This window comes from Macaca nemestrina, chromosome 11, assembly GCF_043159975.1.
Source record: "Macaca nemestrina isolate mMacNem1 chromosome 11, mMacNem.hap1, whole genome shotgun sequence".
NCBI lineage: Eukaryota > Metazoa > Chordata > Mammalia > Primates > Cercopithecidae > Macaca > Macaca nemestrina.
Genome location: NC_092135.1, coordinates 3,324,986 through 3,351,283, shown reverse-complemented (window position 1 = coordinate 3,351,283; position 26,298 = coordinate 3,324,986). Strand labels below are relative to the sequence as shown.

General features: G+C 47.0%; 1 protein-coding gene across 3 annotated transcripts in view; it reads left to right on the top strand.

Annotated features, from left to right (window-relative positions):
* Positions 1–26,298, top strand: part of LOC105492423 (myosin VIIB) — a 110,221-nt gene that overhangs the window by 7,393 nt on the left and 76,530 nt on the right. Inside the window, exons 1-2 of one of the 3 annotated variants that reach the window (XR_011609651.1) lie at positions 1,152–1,308; positions 23,980–24,020. Coding sequence is in view for 2 of the 3 variants with exons in the window: in XM_071072513.1 (XP_070928614.1) it covers positions 24,003–24,020 (18 nt within the window). In the remaining variant the exon portion in view is untranslated. Of the gene's footprint in view, positions 1–1,151; positions 1,309–23,979; positions 24,021–26,298 lie in introns of those variants that run through there. The other 2 variants (XM_011759506.2, XM_071072513.1) reach the window with 2 other exon arrangements.

Here is a 26,298-nt window from a genome sequence, read left to right as displayed (position 1 = left end):
AGTCTCAAGTCATAGGTTGCCACCCATACTTCTGACCAACTGGCTATAGATCGGGGTTCCCACACCCCACTCCTCCGATTGGATTTGCTAGGACAGCTGACAGAACTCAGGACGGCACTCATATTGACCAGTTCGTGGGAAAAGATTTTACAAAGGGTTACAGATGAGCAGCCGAATAAACACGCTCACGTGAGTTGTGTGGGAAGGGCATGGAGCTTCCATGCCCTCTCCCACATGCCACCCCCCAGGGACCTCAGATGTGTGGAAGCTCATCAAATCTTTGTTCAAGAGTTTTACCTTCCCAGAGGTCAGTAGGCGGGGCTGAAAGTTCCAACCCTCTACTCACTAGGTCTTTCTGGTGACTGACCTCATGCTGAGGCTAGGTAGGGCCCCCACATGGTCACCTCCTCAGCATAACTTCAGGTGCTATCAAACAGACTCATTATGAGATGATCACTCGGGAAATTTTTTTTTTTTTTTTTTTTTTTTTTTGAGATGGAGTCTCGCTGTCACCCAGGCTGCAGTGTAGTGGCGCGATCTCTGCTCACTGCAAGCTCCACCTCCCGGGTTTGTTCCATTCTCCTTCCTCAGCCTCCAGCTGGGACTGCAGGCACCTGCCAGCACGCCCAGCTAATTTTTTTTTTTTTTTTTGTATTTTTAGTAGAGACGGGGGTTTCACTGTGTTAACTGGGATGGTCTAGATCTCCTGACCTTGTGATCCACCCACCTTGGCCTCCCAAAGTGCTGGGATTACAGACGTGAGCCACCACGCCCGGCGATCACTCGGGAAATTCTAAGGATTTTAGGAGTTCTGTGACACCAACTGGGAACAAGGACCAAATATACTGTATTTCATATTATACTACTACCCTCCATTAGAGCCTGGGGTGCTTGGGGGCAGAGCTCCTGCCATGCAGCACCTGGGAAGATGCTGAGCCCCCTGGATGGTCAGCTGATTGTCACCACGGGATCTGGCTGGTGGCCAGAGCAGGTGCACAGACTGCAAACCCTGGTGGCCTCCGGGCAGCATGCATGGCTGCCCTGCAGAAGGGGCCTGGGGTAAAGAGCAGACATCATGAGGCTCTGCCAGCTGGGGCTGAGGGAGGCGTGTGGGAGTGGAAGTACCTGGAGCCCAGGGACAAAGTCCTGTAATAAATTACGTGGGCCCAGAGCACTCCCGGTCATTTCCTCTTGGAGCCCTACCTCCTCTTCCTCTGTCCCTTACTCCTGGACACACCCGGAGTCCCAACACTGCCTCCTTTCCTGACTCTTTCAGGGTGCCCAGGGTGGAGGGGATCCCCTTACAAGGTAAGGGCGTGCTGGGGGCACGTGTCTGCCAGTGGGGAGGGGGGGTCACCGCTTCGAAGAGGGTCGCTGGGCAGGAAGTAGGTCCAAGATGTAGGTCCCCTGGCAATAAGATGGAACAGGTCTGAGGGATAGAGAATGGAGAAGCCCTTCAGGAGCCTGGAAACCAGAAACCGCAGCAGGGGACTCAGTCCATCCGGCTGAAGGGCAGCCCCGGGGGGGCTGAGGAGGAAGAGGAGGGGGAGAAGCTCCCTGCAGGAGGGGAACGGCAGGTGCCAAGGCTGCTGCCACCCTGAAGCCTCCTCACAGCTGGAGGGCCTCACTGTGGAATCACGGGACGTCAGGGATAGCCTGGGTCCCATAATGAGCCCCTGCCAGATGTCAGCTGTGCCGTGTGTGACATCCCACTGCGTCCTCGCAACACAGTGGTGGAATTGCCTCCATTTTACGGCCACAGAGACTGACGACCATGGAAGTGAAGCCATGGAAGTGAAGGTGCCCACAGGAAGAAGCAGAGCTGGATTCGACTCCAAAGCCCAGGCTCATCCACCATACCCATGTACCTTGGGCAACTGACTTTAGTCGCCTCTGGAGGGCTAGGGCCCTGGGGAGAGGCAGGACAGGCCTGGAGTGGGCTGGGGGGTGGTGGGGGAAGAGGTGGCTGAGGAGAGGGACCGCGCTGGGGCTCACATGGGCTGTCCTCCTTGAGCTGTCCAGGTGGTGTGTGTCCCATCCCCATTTCACAGAGGACGAAACTTGAGACACAGAGATCGTGAGAGCTGGCCCAGTGCAGACAGCTGGTGGGTGTGGGGCCCCCAACCCATATCCCCCAAATTCCGCATGACGAGGCCTCCCCTTCAGGCTCCACTTTGTAACCCTGGACTTGAATTTGGCTCTAATTTTTCAGACCCCTGAACTTTGTTTAGGATTTTAGTTCGGAGATTCGCACACACCCTCAATGAATCATTGTTAGGAACCCCTGAGCTCATCAGCCCTCTGGGCAGGAAGCCCACCCCATCTCCCTGGACCTGCGGGGGGCCCTGCGTCTGCCCCTCAGATGCCACTCTAAGAGGATAGTCCTCAGGCGGCTGTCTTGGGGCCTGCTGCATCCACAGCTCTTCCACAGGGCTTTGTGGAGAGGCGGCACCGCAGGGATGTATGTGTTGATATTACCTCCTGTTTTACATATGTCAAAAGATAAAATTATAACAAATTTATCTTAAAGATCTTAATTGGCTTTTATTTGCAATTCTAGAATCGGGCAACACCCCATTCTACAGAATACAATGAATGTTCTGATTAGCGGAGCAGAGGAGTTTGGCTTTATAGACAGAACAGGGCACAGAGAAACAGAAAACAAAAGGGGATGAGTCATTTCAAAGTTATTTTCCTTGTAAACGCTAGAGCAGAGGGAACTTCCCTATCATGCCCACTGAAACTGGCCCGTCTGGGGCTCCAGCTGTTGTCTCTCTCCTAATTCTTGGAAGGTCAGATAATTTTCATTTCGGCCTGGTGCTGTGGAACTTCAGCATGAGTGACTCCATCTTGGTCTGGCCTGTTGGCCTTGTGTAGGAGCTCAGACCAAACCAATGACCTCCATACATTTTACTTAACACATGTATTTAAATGACGCTTGTGTCCCCATTCTTGGTCCACATAACAAGCTTTTCAGGGAGGAAAGCCAGAATCCTAGCACATTCTTCACAGAAGAAATCAGGAAGAGTAAAGGAGGCTGGGCATGGTGGTGGCTCATGCCTGTAATCCCAGCATTTTGGGAGGCTGAAGTGGGAGGATTGCTGGAGCCCACAACATGGGGAGACTCCATCTCGACAGAGGAAAAGGAGGAGGAGGAGGAGGAGGAGGAAGAAGAAGAAGAAGAAGAAGAAGAAGAAGAAGAAGAAGAAGAAGAGGAAGAGGAGGAGGAGGAGGAGGAGGAGGAGGAGGAGGAGGAGGAGAAGAAGAAGAAGAAGAAGAAGAAGAAGAAGAAGAAGAAGAAGAAGAAGAAGAAGAAGAAGAAGAAGAAGAAGAAGAAGAAGAAGAAGAAGAAATAGGAGAAGGAGGAGTAGGAGGAGGAGAAGAAGGAAGGACTTGACCAAGGCCACTGGACTGTGAGCTCCTTGAGAGCCTGAGCTGGGTTTCCTCGGGTTTTTTCCATCTCCTGCACATGCCCAGGCCTCAGCAGAGAATGGACACTTGGCACGTGCTGAATGAATGAATGGAGTAGCTAGTGGCAGAAGAGGAGCTCAGAATGAAGTCAAGTTTTCAAATCCAGCATCAGTGTAGATTGTGTTGCCTGCCTTTCCAGCAGTGTGTAGTGTGATCCTTCACTGCCAGCTGGGGGGTCAAGGCTGCAAAGGAACAGTGACCCATGTACACCAGAGGCACAGACCTCCAGCATTGAGTGGTCAGAGGAGGCAGTCCTGGGGCTGAGGACAGGTAGGGGTGGGAAGGGATGCAGCAGGCTGTGAGGGGAGGATGGCGTGAGGATGAGGGTGGGGAACGGGGCATGTTCCAGGTGGAGGAAGTGGCGTCTGCAAAGACACAGAGCAAAGGAAGTACCAGTAAGGCTTGGGCACTGTTGGCGCTTAGCAGGGATGAAATACAGTTGAGGGGAGTGTTAAGATATGCTCTAGAATGTTTCATGATGATAGAAATATTCTCTTTTGCACTGTCCAAAACAGTAGTCACTAGCCACAAGTGGCTGTTAAGCACTTGAAGTGTGGCTAGTGCAACTGAGGGTCTGAATTTTTTTTTTTTTTTTTTTTTTTTTTTTTTTGAGATGGAGTCTCACTCTGTCGCCCAGGCTGGAGTGCAGTGGCCGGATCTCAGCTCACTGCAAGCTCCGCCTCCCGGGTTTATACCACTCTCCTGCCTCAGCCTTCTAAGTAGCTGGGACTACAGGCACCCGCCACCTCGCCCGGCTAGCTTTTTGTATTATTTAGTAGAGACGGGGTTTCACCGTGTTAGCCAGGATGGTCTCGATCTCCTGACCTCGTGATCCGCCCGTCTTGGCCTCCCAAAGTGCTGGGATTACAGGCTTGAGCCACCGCGCCCGGCCGAGGGTCTGAATTTTTAATTCAGCTAATTTAAATTTAAATAGCCACATGTGGCTAGTGGCCACCATATTGCACATTGCAACCTAGAGGGTCTTGCTTATTAGGCTAAGAGAGAGGCGAAGTAGAATAAGCAAACGCTTTGGATCCAAATATTTGCAGATTCAAATCTTGTTTCTTTTATTTTTTTTGAAACGGACTCTGGCTCTGTTGCCCAGAGTAGAGGGCAATGGCATGATCTTGGCTCACTGCAACCTCTGCCTCCCAGGTTCAAGCAATTCTTCTGCCTCAGCCTCCCGAGTAGCTGGGATTACAGGTGCACACCACCACGCCCAGCTAATATTTGTATTTTTGTAGAGATGGGGTTTCACCATGTTGACCAGGCTGGTCTTGAACTCCTGGCCTCAGGTGATCCACCTGCCTTGGCCTCCCAAAGGGCTGGGATTACAGGCATGAGCCACTGCACCTGGCCCTGCAGAAATCTTCAGTCAAGAAATCTTGACTCAGTCACCTACCAAATGTGGGACCTTAAGCCTCAGTTCCCTCACCTGTCAAATGAAGTAGCATCACTTACCTCGCAGGGTTGTTTTACAGATCAAACTAACGAGCAGGTGCTGGAAAACTTTCAGCACAGTGTCTTTCTGAGCTCCTACTCCGTTCTGGGGGCTGGGGACAGAGTACTGAGGTTATGAAAGGAACCACAGTGCAGCGGTTCATGCACAAGTATATGTATCTATCAATTCCTCTTTCATCCATCCCCTGCCTTATTGAAATACTAAACAAAACAGAGTGATATGAGGCAGCTTACCATATACCTGTAATACAACAGAATCAAAAATAAAATAAGAAGCTGGGACGTAGGGAAGTGAAGATAGGGAAATGCACTGCAGCTGGGAAAAGGTTAGTAAACAAAATATACGTCAGAAAATCCCATATATTTGCTAGGCATAGACAAGAAATTTGTTCTGAACTTCCAGATAGTTACACATAAAACTATGCAGTAAAGATTACTAATGTTCTCAAGCTAGGCACAAGCCAGTTTCCAAGGGGAGGACCAGCTTTCCTGATTGCAGTGTCATGAAGGGGATAAAAAGGGAGAAAATGACATTGGCTGTAGCAGTAAATTCAGGAGAGCTTTTAAAGCGCTATTTGTAGGAAAGGAAGGAAGATTTCTCAAGGACCATCTCCACATAAGGGAGGGCACCTCACAGGCTATCTCTACATGAAGGGGGCTTCTCAAAGACTATCGTAAAAAGGAATGAGTAAGGACTTCCTCCAGGGCTATTTGTTTTTGTGTGTGTGTGTTTGTTTTAAAAGAAAAATCAATAGTTTTTAAGGTACAGGTGTTTTTTGGTTACATGGATACGTTCTTTAGTGGTGATTTGTGAGATTTTGGTGCACTCATCACCACAGCAGTGTACACTGCACTCCATGTGTGGTCTTTTATTGCTCACCCCACTCCAGCCTTCCTCCTCTCTAAGTCCCCAAAGTCCATTGTATCATTCTTATGCCTTTGCAGCCTCATAGCTCAGCTCCCACTTGTAAATGAGAACATACGATATTTGGCTTTCCATTCCTGAGTTACCTTACTTAGAATAATGGCCTCCAGCTCCATCCAAGTAGCTCCCCAAGACATGATTTCATTGCTTTTGTGGCCGAGTACTATTCCATCCTGTATGTATACCAGATTTTCTTCATCCACTTGTGAGTTGATTGACACTTAGGTTACTTCCATATCCTTGCAATGGTGAATTGTGCTGTTATAAACATGCATGTGCAAGTGTCTCTCTCTCTTCTTTTTTTTTTTTTGAGATGGAGTCTCACTCTGTCGCCCAGGCTGTAGTGCAGTGGCATGATCTCTGCTCACTGCAACCTCCGCTTCCTGGATTCAAACGATTCTCCTGTCTCAGCCTCCCGAGTAGCTGGGATTACAGACGCCCACCACCACGCTCAGCTAATTTTTATATTTTTAGTAGAGACGGGGTTTCACCTTGTTGGCCAGGCTGGTCTCGAACTGCTGACCTCATGATCCACCCGCCTCGGCCTCCCAAAGTGTTGGGATTACAGGCGTGAGCCATTGTGCCCGGTCACAAGTGTCTTTTTCGTATAATGACTTATTTTCGTTTGGGTAGATACCCAGCAGTGGGATTGCTGGATCAAACAGTAGGTGTAATTGTTTAATTGTAGTTCTTTAAGGAATATCCCTACTGTTCTCCATAGTGGTTGTGCTGGTCTACATTCCCACCAGCGGTGTAAAAGTATTCCTCAAGGGCTATTTCTAGAATGAAGGGGGCATCCAATGGGCTTTTGCTCTATCTGATGAAGTAGGGCTTCTGAAGGGATAGCTCTAGAATAAAGCAGGATTTCTCAAGGACCATCCTACAAATGAATGAGGGTTTTCAAAGGCTATCTCTACAGTAGAGGAAAGTTTCTCCAGGCCTACCTCTAAAATGAGGGAGAGTTTTTGAAAAGGCACTTATACAGTGAACGGGGGCTTCTGCAGGGCTGCATCTACATGAAGGAGGGTGTTTCAAGGGCTGTCTCTGTAATGAAGAATAATTTCTCAAGGGTTATCTCTATATAGGAAAGGGGGTTCTCACAGGCTGTCTCTACAACTTAGAAAGTTTTCTCAGGTGCTAGCTCTAAAATGAAGGAGGGCTTTTCATAGGTCATATCTATAATGTGGGATGTCTATCTCTACTGTGAATGACGTCCTCTCCAGGGCTGTCTCCACAGTGAAGGGAGCTTCTCCTGAGCCATCTCCATGGTGAAGGAGGCATCTCTGTGGCTGTCTCCATGGTGAAGGGGGTATCTCCAGGGCTCTCTCCGCTGTCCCCACAGTGAGTGTCATCTTCTTGATGCTGTATCCACAGTGAAGGAGGCATCTCGGGAGCTGTCTCTCCTACGCTGTCTCCAGGTAGACTGACAGCATGGCATAAAAGTGCAGCTTAGGATGAAGTGCCTCTGAATAAGTGCAAGCCAAGCATTTTAGTGCAAAGCGGTAAACGTCATTACCGAGGGCTGTACAGGATCCCCTGGTAGCAGAGGGTCTCAGACTCCAGCTCTGATTGAGGGGAACAGCATCAAGGAGTCTGAAGGAAACAGTTGAACCAGGTCTAAAACTGCAGGCTGGACTAGAAGCTAAACAGGCCGACACTCACCCACACCTACACAGGAGCCATATGGCACCTGAAGCCAGTTGTGTGTGTCAGGTGTGCGTACGTGGTGGGGAGGGATAAGCTTAGTCAAATTTGCTCATCTTGTGATGTTGCACAGGATTGGCAGGGTCTTTGCCAAATCCCCAGCCCCACATTTCCCCTCTGGATGGAGAGCAGAGCCCTTCTGGGAGCAGAGATTCTCCTAGAAGAGGTTCTTCTCCAGGGCACCCTGCCTTCGCTGACTCTCCCAGGAAGGGCTGAGCCAGGCTCTCCGGGAGCAGGGTCTCTTCCCCGGGGCTGCCCTGCCATCGCTGACTGCCTCCTGAGGAAGCTGGATTTCTCTAGCCACACTGTTACATGTTGTAGGATTTTTGGCAGTGGGGTGGCTGGGCCCTGTGCCCACTGGGAGAGGACAGGATGGAGGACTGGAGTTTTGCATTCTTACCCCGGGCTTGCCTGGGCAGAACAGGAGGGAGCCCTCATGGTGATCCAGCAGCACCACATCTCTAGGCCAGAGAAGATCTCTCAGGGGCATACACCTCCGACACTGTCAGTCACATGGTATTCATGGGAAGCGTATCTCGTGGACATTATCCTGAATGCTGAGTTGTCCCGTGGGTGTTAGACTCCCTTCCAGAAGAGGGGCGTGCCCTTCTTCATGGGGAGCCCTGGGCTGTGGAGACAGGCTGGAGCAGGGCAGTGGAGGGGACTTGAGATCTATACTCAGGAGCCTTTTTCTCTAGCGTGCACTGATAACCCCAGCACCACTGACAGCGGGGCTGCCCCCGTTTTCAGCTCCTCCTGTGCCTCCCTGGCAGCTGTGTGGGGGCCCTGTCTGTTGGGCTATCCCATGGTGGCTCCCCACTGAGCTTAGCAGCGGGGCTGTGCAGATGGTCATCACTGTCTGGGCGGGGATGGAAGCGCAGATATCCCAGACAACCCCTGTTGACAGTAAAATAAATAACAAATGCAATCTATGGATAATGAAAAGCCAGACATGATAGAAAGGAGCCATGTGTGAAGCAAAAGTCTCTTCCCTCCTTCCACTCTCCACCCCAATAAATGACAGTTAACAGTTTAATATAATTACCTCCCCAGAGTATTTCTCTCCATCTCTCTTTCTCTATATATGTATATACGTATCCTCTCTCTCTCTATATATATATATATATATTTTGTTTGTTTGTTTGTTTTTTGAGACCCGAGTTCACTCTGTTGCCCAGGCTGGAGTGCAGTGGCATGATCTCGGCTCACTGCAAGCTCCGCCTCCCGGGTTCCCGCCATTCTCCTGCCTCAGCTTCCCGAGTAGCTGGGACTACAGGCACCCGCCACCACACCCGGCTAATTTTTGTATTTTTAGTAGAGACGGGGTTTCACCATGTTAGCCAGGATAGTCTCCATCTCCTGACCTGTGATCCGCCCACTTCAGCCTCCCAAAGTGCTGAGATTACAGGCATGAGCCACCGCGCCTGGCCCTAACTACACCTTTTAAAGAGCTGTGTGGTATTCTACCGAAAGGTTGAACTTCAATCCAGCAGACCTCTGTTGTTGGACAGTTGGTGGTTTGTTGAGTTTTTGTTTCCATTTTTCACTATTACCATCAATGCCTGTACATCTACCTTGATGAACTTTTACAAGTATATTTGTAGGATATGTTGCTAATAGTGGGATTGTATGGACAAAAGGTGTTTACATTTTTGATAGATGTTATCAAATTGTCTTCTACAAATAGTGGCACCAGTTTACCCTTTGCCACAGTGCATGGGCAGGCAGGGTCATCTCTGAGGCCACACACAGCAGCGGGCCTCCTGGGTGGGCCCACCGTGCTGCCCAGGGGCCCCCTCCTTCCTCAGGCTTCCATCCTGGGTGAGCAGCCACACACTGGGATGAGATCAGACCCTTCGGTTGGGGGACATTGGGAAGTTACTTAGCCTCGAGTGGCCTCAACTCTCTGAGAGACAAGTTGGGGAAAATGAAATAACTTGGGTGAAGCACTGCCCCGCAGCATAGAACGAGGCTCTGCTGGGAGCAGCTCCCCTTTCTTTTCCTCTCCTCCTGCCCAGGACCTTGTCTGGCCTGGTGGTTGGGTGCACAGGCTCTGCCACAGCCCTGTCACCACTAATGCCAAGGCTCAGTTTTTCCAAATACGGATGAGTGTGGGAAATAATCATACGTGCCTCATGGCCTTATTGTGCAATGGAAGGGGCATTGTGTGTGGCGTTCTTGGCCCAGTAAATGCCCAGTAAGTGCTGCACTTGTAATGATACCAGGACAACTCAGCCTGTGAATCCTTGGACTCTAGCAGGCGCCCTCCCCAAGGCTGACCATTTGTAGTGACCTTTCTGGGGCCCAACTGGGGCCCGCTGACCAGCCTGGGCTAGCCCCAAATTCAGGGCGTCCAGCCCAGATCTAGACTCTGATGACTTTGCCTCCTTTGGGTGGCGGCCCTTCCAACCTGTGTTCTCGAGTGATGGCTTCCATGCCAGGTACTCTCAGCTCTGGGGAGTAGGGAATAGGCAGCCAGCTGGTGGCATAGGAGAACTTCCAAGTCTTACTCATCCCTCACCCAGCCCCCGATGTCCTTTCTGCCTGAAGAACACTCAGACCCCTTTGGTGGGAAAAGCTTTGTCAGTCCTCCAGTGTCAGTGCCCCTTCTGGGCTGGTATCCCATACACCAGAGTCTCAGTGTTAGTTTTTCTTCTTGGACCCCTGCTTCCTCATCTGTGAGGTGTGATGTCTCCATGGACAGCACAGGGTTGCTGTCAGGCTCAAATGAGAGAACCTGTGGAAAGTGCCCTGCACACAACTTGGCACTCAGTTACCTGCCCACTCCAGCCCCGTCCTGGTCCAGCAATGCTTTGATCTTCCCTTCACCTCCACCTCCCCACTTGCCTTTCAGCGTATTCTTACTCACTCTACCCATACTCCAGTTTGGTGGCACCACAGAAATGCATGTTAGTGGTGTGGCTTCAGACCCACAGCAGCTTTGAGGAGGGCTTTCAGAACTAGCAGTTTACCCTTGTCTTCTCAGGTGAAGGTCACCCCCGTTCTGGTCCCTGAGATTAGGTAGGACACTGATCCCCATAAGCTCAGTCACACTGACCTGCTTCGGGGCTTGACAAAAGGAACTCGACTAAGAAGTCATTCCATTCCCAAGGGGCAGAAACTTTCAAGCACACCAGTGCTTCCTGTAAGGGGCAATGCCTCACCTGTTTTCCTGGGCAGGTTCATCCATCCATCCATCCATCCATCCATCCATCCATCCATCCATCCACCAATCCATTCATCTGTTTGTTCATTCATCTATTCATCCACCAATCTATCCACCTATTCACTTACCCAATCCAACCAGTAATCCATCCACCATCCATCTATCCACCCACCCACCCATTCATCCACTCATTCAACCGCTAATCCATTCATCCATCCATCCACCAATCTATTCATCCATTAATCCATCAGTGGATCCATCCATCCAACTCCCATACTTCTACCTATTCATCTACTAATCCATCCATCTATTCATCCATCCACCTATCCATCCACCAACCCATCCATCCATTTACCTATCCACCCATCCATCTGCCCACCCTTCCACCTACCCACTCATCCATCCACTCATCCCATTCATCTGTCCACTCATCCATCCATTTACTCAGCAAGCATGTCCTGAGCCCTGACTAGTATGGGTAAGGCACTGTCCAGCTCTTAAATTTCTCACAGGCGTGGGAGAGACACACACTGTGACACATAAAAACAGGGATAAGTGCTGAGGTTGAAAATTGCAGCCTCTGCATGTGAGGATGTCTGTGCCTGTGTGTGTGTACATGCATGCATGTATGCTAACACACGTGCTGTGTGTGTGTTCCAAATTCATATCAGATCAAGTAGAGAGACACTGAGGTAAAAGAGAACATGGGGTGTTTCAGGAACTGCATGATATTCAGTGCATCCTGGGGAAGAGGTAAGATACAAGGCAGGCTGAAAAGGTGGGCAGGCTATGATGCTGAAGATCCTTGAATGTCATAAAGATAGGCACATTCTTAGCTGTGGGAGGCATGACATGGCCAACTTTTGCATCTTCTAAAGATCACTTGATTGGTGTGATGGAGGGTGATTTTTCTGAGAGTCCAGAAGCAGCAAGGCCACCTGGGATGCTTCCATCCTCCCAAGTGAAGGATGACAGGAGACTAAGGGATGGCAGGAAGGAGAGTACCTCAAGTTTTTTCTTCCTTTTAATGTCTTACCTCATTTTGGCATTAGAGTAACGCTGGCCTCATAGAATGAGTTAGAAAGTATTTCCTCTGCTTCTGTTTCCTGGAAGATACTATGGAGAATTAGGCTCATTCATTCCTTAAATGCTTGGTAGAATTACCAGTGAAACTATCCACTAGAAAGGAATAACAGAAAGATATTCCACTTACCCACTCATCCACCCACTCATCACATTCATCTGTCCACTCATCCATCCATTTACTCAGCAAGCGTGTCCTGAGCCCTGACTAGTATGAGTAAGGCACTGTCCAACTCTCAAATTTCTCACAGGTGTGGGAGAGACACACACTGTGACACATAAAAACAGGAATGAATGCTAAGGTTGAAAATTGCAGGCCGGGTGCGGTGGCTCACGCCTGTAATCCCAGCACTTTGGGAGGCCAAGACGGGCGGATCACGAGGTCAGGAGATCGAGACCATCCTGGCTAACATGGTGAAACCCTGTCTCTGCTAAAAATACAAAAAATTAGCCGGGCTTGGTGGCGGGCGCCTGTAGTCCCAGCTACTCAGGAGGCTGAGACAGGAGAATGGCGTGAACCCGGGAGGCGGAGCTTGCAGTGAGCTGAGATCGCGCCACTGCACTCCAGCCTGGGCGATGAGCAAGACTCCATCTCAAAAAAAAAAGGAAAATTGCAGCCTCTGCATGTGAGGATGTCAAAAAAGGTGCTTCCTTTTTTGAAAGGTTGCCAGTCATTGATTCAATTTCTCTAATAGATATAGAATTTTCAGATTATCTATTTCTCTTTGCATGAGTTTTGGTAGTTTTCATTTTTCAAGGAATTTGTCCATTTCATCTAAGTTGCCAAATGTGTTATTCATAATATGTCTTTCCTATCCTTTTAATGTCCATGGGATCAGAGTGATGTCTCCTCTTTCATTTCCAATAGCAGTTAATTTGTGTCTTCTCTTTGCTTTGCTTGGTGAGCCTGACAGAAGTTTATCAATTTTATTGATGTTTTCAAAGAACCAGCTTTTGGTTTCATTGAATTTTCTCTTTTTTATTTCCTGTTTTCAATGTCATTGATTTCTGTTCTAATTTTTATTTTTTATTTTCTTCTTATTTTAGGATGATATTGTTCTTCTTTCTCTAGTTTCCTAAGGTAGAAGCTTAGATTATCGATTTTCTATTTTTCTCTTCTTTTTTTATTTTGAGATGGAATCTCGCTCTGTCACCCAGGCTGGAGTGCAGTGGCGGATCTCAGCTCACTGCCACCTCCATCTCCCAGGTTCAAGTGATTCTCCTGCCTCAGCCTCCCAAGTAGCTGGGATTACAGGCGTGTGCCACCAAGCCTAGCTGATTTTTGTATTTTTAGTAGAGACAGGGTTTCACCGTGTTGGCCAGGCTGGTCTCGAACTCCTGACCTCATGATCCACCTGCCTCAGCCTCCCAAAGTTCTGGGATTACAGGTGTGAGCCGCCACGCCTGGCCTCTAGAGTTTTCTTCTATGCATTCAGCACTATAAATTTACCTTAAGTACTTATTTCATTGGATTCCACAGATTTTGATGTGATGTTTTCATTTTCATTTAATTTTACATTTTTCTTGGGACTTATCTGACCCATGTGTTATTTAGAAATATGTTTCCTAATCTCTAAACATTTTGAGATTTTCTAGTTATCTTTCTGTTATTGCTTTCTAGTTTAATTCCACTGTGGTCTGAGAATATACTTTGCATGTATTTTGACACTCTCTTGTCAGGTGCACTCATGTTAATAATTGTCATATCTTCTTGATAATGTATCCCTTTATCATATGTAATATTTCTCTTTATTCCTCATAATCTTCCTTGCCCTGAAGTCTGCTCTAAAACTAGTATAGCTACTCTGACTCTTTCTTTCTTTCTTCTTTCTTTCTTTCTTTCTTTCTTTCTTTCTTTCTTTCTTTCTTTCTTTCTTTCTTTCTTTCTTTCTTTCTCTTTTTCTTCCTCATACAAAACACTGATGTATCTAGCTCTATTTTGATTAGTATAAGCAACCTAATACTAACCCAACCCTTTCTTTTAACAATTTCTCCAACCCTTTACTTTTAATTTATCTGTGTCTTTAAAAAATAATTTCAACTGATATTTTTATTAGGGAGTGCATGTACAAGTTTGTTACATGGGTACATTGCATGATGCTGAGGTAGAAATGATCCCGTCATCCAGGTAGTGAGCATGGTACTCAATAGGTAGTCTTCACATTTAACATTTAACATGGGTTTCTTGTGGACAACGTATAATCGGGAGCCTCAAGTTTTTAAAAGACAAAATCTCCAGGTCCTAGGGATCATTTGGCTATGAAAAATAGAAGACTCAGTGTTTCTTTCAGCAACTGTTAGTTTCATTTGCTGAGATAAAGAATGCAGGGGCAGGAGCAGGTTTGGGGATCGAGGAAATGAGGTGCTATGGTCACATTGAGTTTGATGTGCCCAGGGCATATCTGAAGGACGTGTCCAGGGAAAGAGGCCTTGGTGGGTCTGAAGATCAGGGTAGGGATGAGAGTTGGAGACACTAATTTGGTACTCAGCAGGGCTGTGATCCTGGTGGCCCTGAGAGAGTGGGCACACATAAGGGGAGTGTGAAGGCTGAAAGAGAATAGAACAAGGGCTGGCAGATCAGTGGGAATTATTTGGTTCCAACAGTCAAATCCAAATGGCTTACCCCAAATAATCAAACTGCAAAAAGGCAGAGGCAGGATTTCTGTGTTTTGTCTCCTTCCCTCCACGTCTGCCAATTTTATTCTCTCAAATCAGCTATTTTTAAGAAGCTAAGACCATAGCTCCTGGTACTTCTGGAATTGGATTTCATAATCTTGGCTTTAGAGAAGAAAAGCGACCCTCAACTCCCAATTAGAACATCCCAGAAAAAGCTGTGATTGGCTCTGGCTTGGACCACATGGCCGCTTGGGGTCCCAGGATTCACGAGATTCTCATCAGCAACACGATTTGAACTAGGGGAGATGTTCCCCAAAATGATATAGGAGGAAGGCATACTGGGCAGACAAAAATCACCAGCCACTCCCTTGGACACCAAGAGGTCAAGATGAGTGAAAGGGCCAGGCGCAGTGGCTCACACCTGTAATCCCAGCACTTTGGGAGGATGAGGTGGGCAGATCACTTGAGGCCAGGAGTTCAAGACCAGTCTGGCCAACATGGAGAGACCCCATCTCTACTTAAAATACAAAAATTAGCTGGGCATGCTCCATGCCCATAGTCCCAGCTATTCGGGAGGCTGAGGATCCCTTGAACCCAGGAGATAGAGTTGCAGTGGGCTGGCATTGCACAACTGCACTCTAGCCTGGGCAACAGAGTGAGACTCTGTTTAAAACAAAAAAGCTCTGGGAGGAGATTGAGTGGTGCCCCAGAGGCAGAGGGAAAGGCAGGAAAGTGCAGCCTTGTAGGAGCAAAGAGAGATTGGCAGGAAGGCATGAAAGGTGAGAAGGTGGAGGCAGTATTATGGAGTGGCTGCTTCAGGCAAATTGGCTGTGGAGCAAACCCAAGGAGGAGGAGGGTACGAAAGCTGAATGGGGATGGTGAGGCCAAGAAAATGCATATTAAGATAGACAAGACGTGAGCTTATCACTATCCAGAGGGCAAAGGACCAGGAGAGTGGGAGAGGACGAAGATGTGAGGGGAGGATAATGTACTAGTCACTCGTCACTGCAGAACAAGTTATCCCAAACTTTAACAGCTCAGAATAACAAATATTTATTATCTCACACAGGTTTTGGGGTCAGAAATCTAAGAGCAGCTCATCTGGGTGGTTCTGGCCCAGGGACCCTCATAGGGTTTGTAGTAGTTGCTTGGGTTGCCATAACCAAATACTGCAGACTGAGGATGGGGTGGGGGTGGGGCTTAAACAATGGAAAAGTGTATTCTCCACTGTTCTGGAGGCTGGAAATACAAAATCAGGGTGTCAGCAGGGTTGCGTTCTTCCAAGCATCTCTCCTTGGTTTGCAGATGTGGGCATGGCCATCTGTCCTCTTGCCACCTCTTCACACGGTCTTCCCTCTGCATGTCTGCGTCCTAACCTGTTGTTGACTATAAAGTTATCGTCAGAATGTTGGCTGAGCTGCGGTGATCTGAAGCCACAACTGGGGCTGGAGGGTCCCTTCCAAGATCACACAGCTATTAACTGGGGCCCTAAGTTCTCACCACACGGGCCTCTCCTTCGGGCTGTTTGAGCATCCTCACAACCTCCAGGCTCCCCAGGCCTCTACTCCATTCCATCTACTTTATTCTATTTGACAAAAGCAAATCACTAAGTCTACACTTGAGGTGAGGTGAATTAGTCTCTATCTTGTGAAGGGAGATGTGTCAAATAATTTGGGGACATACATTAAACCACTACAGTAATTGATAAAGCGAGGGCTCTAAAAGCAGAGGCTAGAGAAGGCAGGGCTGGAAGGATTTGTGTGGGCTGTCAGGGTTCCCTGCCCCTGGGCAGTCATCTGAGTCTGCAGAGGTACAGAGGAGACAGGGAGTGGCAGAGTTGGAAGCTGAATGTGGTTTCTCTCTTGTTTCAGTCAAACAGGTCAAGGCATTCTGCAGAGTGAGTGGTGGAAAGGAGCTTTGAAACAGGGATTTTGGCAGAAACGGCTGACCGGGGCCTAAAGAAGGATCCCTGGACACTGCCGAAGGCCTAGCGGAGGTGCAGGCCGTGAGACCACCCTGCCCCTGTCTGTAAGGGGGTGGAATGCATCCCCAGCCCTGCTCAGCTCCAAGGCAGGAACTTTGCAAGGAGAGATCAGGAATCAGTTCAAGGGAAATCACAGTATTCTCAGGAGGGCGACGGACCACAGGGGCCCACGTCATGTATGCTTCCCTCTGGTTCAAGTTGGCGTTTGGAAAAAAAAAGTGTGCTTCTTGTATTTTCTTTTCTTTGGGCCTTTTAATTTTTTTTAATTGATGCATAATAATTGTACATCAATTATTACGTGTGGGGTACAGTAAGGGTGTTTCAATATGTATTTTATTTTTGTATTCCATTCACAAGCGTTGATCTGACCACTTTCACTCCAAAAAGATTTCCAGGCTAGTTGGGGATGGAAATGAAGCCAGGAGGTGGGTTGGTAGACGGAAGAGACATAGAAGGACCAAGGGGTCATGATGGAATGAGAACCAGTTGCTCACAGGACCCAGCTGGGGCCAGGGCGGGTCGTGGTGGGGAGGGGCGGTGGAGGCCACAGCTTCTGAAGTGGAGCAGTTCTGGGCTGTGGGAAGACCAGGCAAGCCATGGAGTGGGGGTCCCTAGGGTTGGGGGTCAGAGGAGTGGACATCTATGGTATGTGACAGGCCATGTGGGGAGTGGCAGGACCAACATGGGGGCTCTTGTGAGGCAGATCCTGGTGTCTGGAGAGGAATGATGGGACATGCTTGGAGGTCAGATGCTGTGCGGGGGAGGAGGGCTAAAGGCCAGTCAGTTCAGGACCACGGGTGGGCCTCAAACTTCCACATGGGAGGGAGAATCCAGAATCTGGAAGCAACAACGGGTAGCCAGAGGCAGGGCAATTCCCCCTGTGTCTTTTCCCACCTGCCACCCTCTGAAAGAGCTGTCTGGGAGCCGGGATTCAGTTACGTAACAGGCATTCTCTGCATTTTTTATACAGGTTCTTAAACATTCCCAAAGCAGAGGATGTGGGGCAAAGAGGAGGGATTTTGGAGCTGGAGAGAAAATTCCCCTTCTTTGCTTACTAGCTGCATAGCCTCTGCAAAGTCTCAGCATTTCTCAGCCTCAATTTTCTCACCTGTAAAACAGGGACAGAAGCATTTCTTCTCACAGCTGCCTCTGCCACCGTGCATCCTCACTCATCCATCAAAGCCATTGTCAAAGTCACGTCCTCTCCAAGGCCTTCATCCGCTTTTGCTGGACAAGTATTGACTGATGGCTATGGCCTTATAGGATAGTTTGAATTCAGGTAATGGGATACCTCCAGATTTGTTCTTTTCGTTTAGTCTTGCTTTGGCTATGTGGGCTCTTTTTTGGTTCCATATGAATTTTACGATTGTTTTTTCTGGTTCTGAGAAGAATGATGGTGGTATTTTGATGGGAATTGCCTTGAATTTGTAAATTGCTTTTGGCAGTATGGTCATTTTCACAACGTTGATTCTACCCATCCATGAGCATGGGATGTGTTTCCATTTGTTTGTGTTGTCTATGATTTCTCTCAGCAATGTTTTATAGTTTTCCTTGTAGAGGCCTTTCACTTCCTTGGTTAGGTATACACCTAAGTATTTTATTTTATTTTTTTGCAGCTATTGTAAAAGAAGTCGAGTTCTTGTTTTGATTCTCAGCTTGGTCACTTTTGGTGTACAGCAGAGCTACTGATTTGTGTATGTTAATTTTGTATCCTGAAACTTTGTTGAATTCATTTATCAGTTCTAGGAGCTTTTTGGAGGAATCTTTAGGGTTTTCCAGGTATATAATCATATTGTTAGCAAACAGCAAGAGTTTGACTTCCTCTTTACTGATTTGGATGCACTTTATTTCTTTCTCTTGTCTGATTGCTCCGGCTAGGACTTCCAGTACTATGTTGAAGAGGAGTGGTGAGAGTGGCCATCCTTGTCTTGTTCCTGTTCTCAGAGGGAATGCTTTCAACTTTTCCCCAGTCGGTATTATGTTGGCTGTTGGTTTGTCCTAGATGGCTTTTATTACATTAGGGTATGTCCCTTGTATGCTGATTTTGCTAAGGGTTTTAATCATAAACGGATGCTGGATTTTGTCAAATACTTTTTCTGCATCTATTGAGATGTTCATGTAGCTTTTGTTTTTAATTCTATTTATGTGGTGTATCACATTTATTTATTTATTATTTTTATTGATTTATTTATTTTCAGATGGAGTTTCGCTCTTGTTGCCCAGGCTGGAGTGCAATGGCGTAATCTCAGCTCACCACAACCTCTGCCTCCTGGGTTCAAGCGATTCTCCTGCCTCAGCCTCCCAAGTAGCTGGGATTACAGGTGTCCACCACCATGCCTGGCTAATGTTTTGTATTTTTAGTAGAGACAGAGTTTCACCATCTTGGCCAGGCTGATCTTGAACTCCCGACCTCGTGACCCCCCCTTGCCTTGGCCTCCCAAAGTGCTGGGATTACAGGTGTGAGCCACTGCACCCGGCCATCTAATTGATCTTATTTTGATCTTTTCTCTTCTTGGTTAATCTTGCTAATGGTCTATCAATTTTATTTATCTTTTCAAAGAACCAGCTTTTTGTTTCATTTATCTTCTGTGGGTTTTGTTGTTGTTGTTGTTTCAATTTCATTTAGTTCTGCTCTGATCTTGGTTATTTCCTTTCTTCTGCTGGGTTTGGATTTGGTTTGTTCTTGTTTCTCCAGTTCCTTGAGATGTGACCTTAGATTTGTGCTCTTTCAGATTTTTTGATGTAGGTATTTAAGGCTATAAACTTTCCTCTTAGCATCACCTTTGCTGTATCCCAGAGGTTTTGATAGGTTGTGTCACTATTATCGTTTGGTTTGAAGAATTTTTAAATTTCTATCTTGATTTCATTGTTGACCCAGTGATCATTCAGGAGCCAGTTATTTCATTTCCATGTATTTGCATGGTTTTGGAGGTTCCTTTTGGAATTGACTTCCAGGTTATTCCACTGTGGTCTGAGAGAGTTCCTGATATAATTTCAATTTTCTTAAATTTGTTGAGACTTGTTTTGTGGCTTATCATATGGTCTATCTTGGAGAAAATTCCATACACTGAGGAATAGAATGTACATACTGTGGTTGTTGGGTAGAATGTTCGTAAATACCTGTTAAGTCCATTTGTTCCAGGGTATAGTTTAAATCCATTTTTTTTTGTTGTTGTTGACTTCTGTCTTGATGACCTGTCTAGTGTTTGTCAGTGGCATATTGAAGTCCCCCACTATTTTTTTTTTTTTTTTTTTTTTTTTTTTTGAGACAGAGTCTTGCTCTGTCGCCCAGGCTGGGGTGCAGTGGCCGGATCTCAGCTCACTGCAAGCTCCGCCTCCCGGGTTTAGACCATTCTCCTGCCTCAGCCTCCCGAGTAGCTGGGACTACAGGCGCCCGCCACCTCGCCCGGCTAGTTTTTTGTATTTTTTAGTAGAGACGGGGTTTCACCGTGTTAGCCAGGATGGTCTCGATCTCCTGACCTCGTGATCCGCCCGTCTCGGCCTCCCAAAGTGCTGGGATTACAGGCTTGAGCCACCGCGCCCGGCCAAAGTCCCCCACTATTATTGTGTTGCTGTCTGTCTCATTTCTTAGGTCTAGTAGTAATTGTTTCATAAATTTGGGAGCTCCAGTGTTAGGTGCATATACATTTAGGATTGTGATATTTTCCTGTTGGACAAGGCCTATTATCACTATATAGTATCCCTCTTTGTCTTTTTTAACTGCTGTTGCTTTAAAGTTTGTTTCGTCTGATATAAGAATAGCTACTCCTGCTCACATTTGGTGTCCATTTACATAGAATGTCTTTTTCCACACCTTTACTTTAAGTTTATGTGAGTCCTTCTGTGTCAGGTGATTTTCCTGAAGGCAGCAGATGCTCGGTTGGTGAATTCGTATCCATTCTGCCATTCTGTATCTTTTAAGTGGCACATTTAGGCCATTTACATTCAACATTAGTATTGAAATGTGAGGTACTATTCCATTCATCATGCTATTTGTTGCCTGTATACCTGTTAATTCTATTTTTGTTTTATAGGTCCTGTGAGATTCATGCTTTAAAGAGGCTCTGTTTTGATGTGTTTCCAGGATTTGTTTCAAGATTTAGAACTTTTTTAGCAGTTCTTGTAGTGCTGGCTTGGTAGTGGCAAATTCTCTCAGCATTTGTTTGTCTGAAAAAGACTATCTTTCCTTCATTTATGAAGCTTAGTTTTTCTGGATACAAAATTCTTGGCTGATAATTGTTTTGTTTAAGGAGACTGAAGATAGGGTCCCAATCCCTTCTAGCTTGTAGTGTTTCTACTGAGAAATCTGCGTTAATCTGATAGGTTTTCCTTTATAAGTTACCTGGTGCTTTTGCCTCACAGCTCTTTTTTTTTTTTTTTGAGGCGAAGTTTCACTCTGTCGCCCAGGCTGGAGTACAGTGGCCAGATCTCAGCTCACTGCAAGCTCCACCTCCCGGGTTTATGCCTCTCCTGCCTAAACCTCCTGAGTAGCTGGGATTACAGGTGCCCGCCACCTCGCCCAGCTAGTTTTTCTGTATTGTTTTAGTAGAGACGGGGTTTCACCATGTTAGCTAGGCTGGTCTCGATCTCCTGACCTCGTGATCCGCCCGTCTCGGCCTCCCAAAGTGCTGGGATTACAGGCTTGAGCCACCGCGCCCGGCCTGCCTCACAGCTCTTAAGATACTTTCCTTTGTCTTGCCTTTAGATAACCAGATGACAATGTGCCTAGATGATGATCTTTATGTGATGAATTTCCCAGGTGTTCTTTCTTGTATTTGGATGTTTAGGCCTCTAGCAAGGCCAGGGAGGTTTTCTTTGATTCTTCCCCAAAAAATGTTTTCCAAACTTTTAGATATCTCATCTTCCTCAGGAATGCAAATTATTCTTAGGTTTGGTTGTCTTACATAATCCCAAACTTCTTGGAGGCTTTGTTCATTTTTTAAAATTCTTTTTTCTTTGTCTTTGTTGAATTGGGCTAATTCTGAATTGGGTTAATTCAGAGCTTGTCTTCAAACTCTGCAGTTCCTTCTTCTGCTTGTTTGATTCTATTGCTAAGACTTTCCAGAACATTTTGCATTTCTCTAAGTGTGTCCCCTGTTTCCTGAAGTTGCAATTGTTTTTTGTCTATGCTCTCTGTTTCACTGAAGATTTCTCCCCTCATTTCTTGTATCATTTTCTTGATTTCCTTAAATTGGACTTCACCTTTTTCTGGTGCCTCCTTGATTAGCTTAATAATTGACCTTCTGAATTCTTTTTCAAGTAAGTCAGGGATTTATTCTTGGTTTGGACCCACTGCTGGTGAGCTGGTGTGATTTTTTGGGGGTGTTAAAAAACCTTATTTTGTCGTATTACCAGAATTGTTTCTCTGGTTCCTTCTCATTTGGGTAGCCTATGTCAGAGGGAAGTTCTGGGACTCAAGGTTGCTATTCAGATCCTTTTGTCCCATGGGGTGTTCTCCTGATGTAGTTCTCTCCCCCTTTTGTGAGACTGGTATAAAAATAGTCATATAGACCAATGGAACAGAATGGAGAACCCAGAAATAAACCCAACTGTTTACAGCCAACCGATCTTTAACAAAGCAAACTAAAACATAAAGTGGGGAAATGACACCCTATTCAACAAATGGTGCTGGGATAATTGAAAAGCCACAGGTAGGAGAATGAAACTGAATCCTCATCTCTCACCTTATATAAAAATCAGCTCAAGATGGATCAAGGACTTAAATCTAAGACCTGAAACTATAAAAATTCTAGAATATAACATCAGAAAAACGCTTCTAGACATTGGCTTATGCAAAGATTTCATGACCAAGAACCCAAAAACAAATGAAACAAATACAAAGATAAATAGGTGGGACTTAAACTAAAGAACTTTTGCACAGCAAAATAAACAGTCAGCAGAGCAAACAGACAACCCACAGAGTGGGAGAAAATCTTCACAAACTACGCATCTGACAAAGGACTAATATCCAGAATCCACAAGGAACTCAAACAAATTACCAAGAAAGCAAACAAACAAACAATCCCATCAAAAAGTGGGCTGAGGTTATGAATAGACAATTCTCAAAAGAAGATATACAAATGTCCAACAAACAAGGAAAAATGTTCAACATCACCGATGATCAGGGAAATACAAATCGAAACTGCAACGCAACACCACCTTACTCTTGCAAGAGTGGCCATAATCAAAAAATCAAAAAATGATAGATGTTGGCATGGATGTGGTGAAAAGGGAATGCTTCTACACTGCTGGTGGGAATGTAAACTAGTACAGCCACTGTGGAAAACAGTGTGGAGATTCCTTAAAGAACTAAACGTAGAACTACCATTTGATCCATCAATCCCACTACTGGATATCTACCCAGAGGAAAAGAACTCATTATTCGAAAAAGATGCTTGCACACACATGTTTATAGCAGCACTATTCACAATTGCAAACATGTGGAACCAGCCCAAATGCCTATCAATGAACAAGTGGATAAAGAAACTATGATATCGATATATCATATACATATAGACATATATCATATATATAGATATAGACATATATCATATATATGGCATACATATGTATGACGGAATACTACTCAGCCATAAAAAGAATGAATTAATGGCATTCACAGCAACCTGGATGGGATTGGAGACTATTATTCTAACTGAAGTAACTCAGGAATGGAAAACCAAACATCCTATGTTCTCACTTATAAGTGGGAGCTAAGCTATGAGGATGCAAAGGCAAAAGAATGATACAATGGGCTTTGGGGACTCGGGGGGAAAGGGTAGGAAGGGGGTGAGGAATGAAAGACTACAAATTGGGTTCAGTGTATATTTATCTGGTGATGGGTGCACCAAAATCCCACAAATCACCACTAAAGAACTCAGCAATAGACCTGGTACCCACCTTGCACTACTCACAGGGAAGGGGAAAATGCCAGCACTCAGTCAGGGTAACTCAGGGTTTCCTCCTTTAGATGGGACAAGTGGGCTTCTCCCCGCTCCTCCTCCTGCTGGACCTGGCTGCCTACTTGGGCCTGACTGCCTGCTCCTTCTAGAACCACCAGGTGCTGGGGACAGGTTTGAAAGGAGGCAGATCTGGGTTTGATTCCCAGCTGTGCTACTAATTAACTGCGTGGCATTTCCTGCATTGAGTCCAATGTCTAAAGTGAGGGAACACGCACATTCTGCAGTGCTGTGAGGTTTAAAGTTGTCTGTAGCTCCAGTGGCTGCTTACCTGAGCACTTCCCAGGGTTTGTGATGATGACTGGTTTTCATGGATATCTGACCAGATAAAATTGAGGCTTCGGGATGACAGGGAACCACCTACTCCCTGTATCAAGCCCAGGACTGAGTATGAAATATGTCTGCAATAAAGACTGAAGAAGCTGAGAACAGCTCTTGTACTTGGGCCAGGACTGTGATTCATTCATCCATTTATTCAGCATTGTTTCTGAGCCAGGTCCCATACCGGGACCTTAGGGTAGTGTTGGTGAACAAGCCCAGTTCCTGTGCTCCAGGGGCTCCTATCGGGGGTGCGCATGGAGCTAACGTTCTGCTTTCTCTCTCCATACAGGTGTGTGGAACTGCTGACTCAGGATGTCGGGGTTCAGGCTGGTAAGAATTGTATGATTTGATCTAGGGGTTATTGGTGTAAGTTACTCAAGGCCAAGTTGAATCGCTCCCAAGGAAAGAGAGGAAAGGCAAGGAGACCCCATAGGAAAATACCAGAGACAGGTGAGTTCAGGAAACACGACAGATTCTCGCATCTCAAGAAAACAAGTTTGGCCAACCACTGGCCTCGGCAATACATGTAGTCATGTATAGTTATCCCTCGCTTTCATGCAGGGCTTAACATGTCCCTTTGTCTTGACAAAGGGGTTTCTTTTCTTTACTTTTCTTTTTTTTTTCCAGACAGATTCTCACTCTGTCACCCAGGCTGGAGTGCAGTGGCGTGATTTCAGCTCACGGCAACCTCTGCCTCCCAGGTTCAAGTGATCCTCCAACCTCAGCCTACTGAGTAGCTGGGACCACAGGTGCATGCCACCACACCCAGCTAATTTTTGTATTTTTTGTAGGGACGGGGCTTTACCATGTTGCCCAGGCTGGTCTTGAACTCCTGAGCTCAAAGCAATCCACTCGCCTTGGCCTCCCAAAGTGCTGGGCGTGAGCCGCCTTGCCCAGCCAACGAAGGGATTTCCCAGTTGTCTCACTGTGGCAGTTGCAGGGAGCTCCCCCAGAGAAAACAGGGAACTGGGGAACTGTGGGCATGGGTAGGACTGAAACCCAGGTCTGAATCACCACTTTGGACTCTGCATCGTGTTTCCTTCGCTCAACAAATATTCCTGTGTTCCGGTGGCCAAGGGATGGCTCCTGCATAGGAAGAAAGCAGAAGAGTTTTGCATTTACTGTTGAATCAACGTAGACCCTGGGGAACTGCCCTGCCCTGCCACGGCGCGTGGAGAGCTCAGAGGCTGGAGAGCCCAGAGAGCAGAGGTCCCAAACCAGCCTGTGCATCCTTCCCTGCCCTCCACATTTCCACCCTTGCCCCGTGCCCCGCAGAGTCCAGGAGAGCAGGATAGTGCTGCAAAGTGCTCTCTGATAAGAAAATGCCCCAAATGTTCTCCTGATTGCAAAGCCACACAGGACATCGTTCCTGGCTGCTGGAGCACACCGCTGAGAGGAGTGTGTTTCACCACGCAGGAGCCCCTGGCGCTGCCGCTAAGCCTGGCAGCATCGGACTCACAGAATGGACAGCCAAGATTGGCTCCTTGTTTTCAATTACAGAATAGAGCTTAGGCTGTTTTAGGCTGTAGAGAGGACACGCGTGGTCTCAAACGTCAGGTTGTGAGGCTTCTGGTAACTAAGTTGCAAACCTGAGAGCATGGCTCCACCTTGGAGCATGGTGTGATTTTAAGACAAAGCAAAGCATTTCACAAAGGAATGTGCCGTGGGAGGCATCAACGCCAGACTCCCTCTGGGGATGCCACTAACGGCAAGCCGAGTTTAGAAAAACACCTCTCAGGGCCCTATTACTCACAATTACAATTGCAGGCCCGCTCTCTCTTCAGACAATGTAAGTCTTTGAGAGGAGAGTCATCTCTCGGCTTACTGCAACCTCAGCCTCCCAGGTTCAAGCAATCCTCCCGCCTCAGCCTCCTGAGTAGCTGGGACTACAGGCACCCACCACCACGCCCGGTTAATTTTGTATTTTTAGTAGAGACAGGGTTTCACCACGTTGGCCAGGCTTGTCTCGAACTCCTGACCTCAGGTGATCTGCCCGCCCAACTCGGCCTCCCAAAGTGCAGAGTGGTCATCTTTTGTAATGAATAAGTCTTTCAGAGGGTTGTTGAGTCCTCTGTGGTGCCCTCCGTGCTGGACGCTATGGAGGCTCCCTGCCATAGGGCACTCCATCTTCACCGCAGCCCTGTGAAGCAGGCCCCTTTCAACAGATAAGGAAGTTAAGGTTCAGAGCTGTGAAGTGACTTTCCCAAGGCCGTATAACTCCTGGAATACAGAGTAGGGATTAGAACCCAGCCAGGTCTATCTGACTTCACTGGAGCTTGGACTGCCGTAACAAGGTGTCACAGCCTGGGTGGCCTAAACCACAGACATTTGTGTTCTCACGGTCCTGGAAGCTGGAAGTCCAAGGTTAAAATGCCTTAGGGTTGTAGATGGCTGTCTTCTCATTTTATCCCTTCACATAGCCTTTCTTCTGTGCTGTGGGGTGAGGAGAGGGAGAGAGAAAAGCAGAGAGAGAGAGAGACAGGGAGAGAGAAGAGAGAGAGCATGCGTGCATCTCACTCTGGTGCCTCTTCCTTTTTTACAGACACCAGTCCTGTTGGATTAGGACCACACCCTTAGGACCTTATTTAACCTTAATTACCTCCTCAAA